Genomic DNA, 1,727 nt, shown 5'->3' with positions numbered 1-1,727 from the left:
TAGACCAGTAGGGCACAAGTCTTATGTGGCTTGTTATATAGCAGCAGGCAGCTGGATTGTAGCTAGATGGTTCATGCTTTCATTGTTTGTATAAACCTCAGAAGACTCCAGTATTTATTTATCTTTTACAGGACTATCTGAAGCAGGTCCTTGATATCGATCTTCATGCCCAGATTCACTTTGGACGAGTCTTCATGAAACCAGGGTTAGTTCATTGTATTGGTGGTTGATGGATAGATGGATGAATGAGATGGATAGATGGATGAATGAGATGGATAGATGGATGAATGAGATGGATGGATGGAAGGAAGGATGATCAACTGATAAACTGAGTTCTTTAATGACCGTTTTGTTTTTCTCTTCCCTGATTTCTCTTTGTAGTCTCCCGACAACATTTGCCACTTTGGACATGGACGGTGCTCGCAAACTCATCTTTGCCCTCCCAGGTAGTGTGTGAAGTTGAGAGAAAGAGATAATCACACAACCGTTTTCAAGAGGCGTAATTAACACATTCTTCTCCCTCCCTCCCTCCGTCTCTCTCCTCCCTCCTGCCCGCCCTCCCTCCGTGCCAGGTAACCCTGTGTCAGCTGTCGTGACATGTAACCTCTTTGTCATCCCCGCCTTGAGGAAGATGCAGGGGATCCTGGACCCTCGGCCCACCATCATCAAAGCTAGGGTGGGTACAGTAGTCGTAGTAGTAGCAGTACAGACACCGTTTCCCAGAAGAGCTTTCCCCTATGGAGTGTGTGAGGTCATCATTGTGAGCCATGTTTTCTCTGTTGTGGGCCCTCAGTTGTCGTGCGATGTGAAGCTGGACCCTCGCCCTGAGTACCACCGCTGCATCCTGACATGGCACCACCAGGAGCCTCTGCCCTGGGCACAGAGCACAGGTACGGATGAGCAAGACTAGTATCGTTTAGTCACAGGGTCAGCAGACTATGTTGCTCATGGGTAATTAAATGTTAGTCACGGTCCTCCTCTCAGATGAACAATGTCCCCGGTTTTGACTTTAGAGCGTGGCTATCGAGCTCAAGAATAGACATTTTAAATAACCAATCAAGCTCCATTTCATGCTACAGTATTGGGGTCATCGTGACTCCCATTAGTCTATGTGTAGTGTTCTCAGTTTGAGAATATTCTCAAACCTCCTCTCTCCTCTCTCCCTCCCTTCCTCCCTCCCTCCCTCCATCCTCCAGGGAACCAGGTGAGCAGCAGGCTGATGAGCATGCGCAGTGCCAACGGGCTCCTGATGCTACCTCCAAAAACAGAGCAATACGTGGAGCTGCACAAGGGCGAGGTGGTCGACGTCATGGTCATCGGCCGGCTATGATGTCATCAAAGGGGGACAGAGAGATGGCTGCATACAGAGAGGGTTAGAATGGGTGGTTCACGATGCATGTCCACATATCATTGACTATTCTGTAATATGCAATGGCACAGCTAGTTTTTATTGATTTGGATAACGTTGAGGTACAGTCAACATCTCGATCACAACCTAGACACATATGGAAAAAAATAAATAATTTCAAAAGATTATAGTATTTCAAAACAAAGAAAAATATAACTTTTAAAGAAAAAAAATCTAATTATAAAAAGAGATTTATTCTGTAATATATTATTATGATTATTCTTCTTATTATTATCATTATTGTTCTTATTATCATTATTATATTAAGGCAACTTTATTCCTTTCAATTGCAATTGCTTTGTGTGTTCAATGCTAGACC

At 44.4% G+C, this 1,727-nt stretch overlaps 1 protein-coding gene across 6 annotated transcripts in view; it reads left to right on the top strand.

Annotated features, from left to right (window-relative positions):
* The window catches only part of gphnb (gephyrin b), a 23,151-nt gene extending 21,648 nt beyond the window's left edge, over positions 1-1,503 (top strand). For 4 of the 6 annotated variants that reach the window (XM_083689134.1, XM_083689133.1, XM_083689131.1 and 1 more), the window contains 5 exons: positions 132-205; positions 382-449; positions 573-676; positions 794-890; positions 1,197-1,503. In XM_083689134.1, the coding sequence (XP_083545260.1) occupies positions 132-205; positions 382-449; positions 573-676; positions 794-890; positions 1,197-1,330 (477 nt within the window). In that variant the 3' untranslated portion in view covers positions 1,331-1,503. The remainder of the gene's footprint in view (positions 1-131; positions 206-381; positions 450-572; positions 677-793; positions 891-1,196) is intronic. The other 2 variants (XM_083689132.1, XM_083689130.1) reach the window with 1 other exon arrangement.
* The last annotated feature ends 224 nt before the right edge of the window (positions 1,504-1,727 follow it).

This window comes from Argentina silus (assembly GCF_951799395.1).
Source record: "Argentina silus genome assembly, chromosome: 17".
Classification (NCBI taxonomy): Eukaryota; Metazoa; Chordata; class Actinopteri; order Argentiniformes; family Argentinidae; genus Argentina; species Argentina silus.
This window is presented reverse-complemented; position numbering and strand designations above follow the sequence as displayed.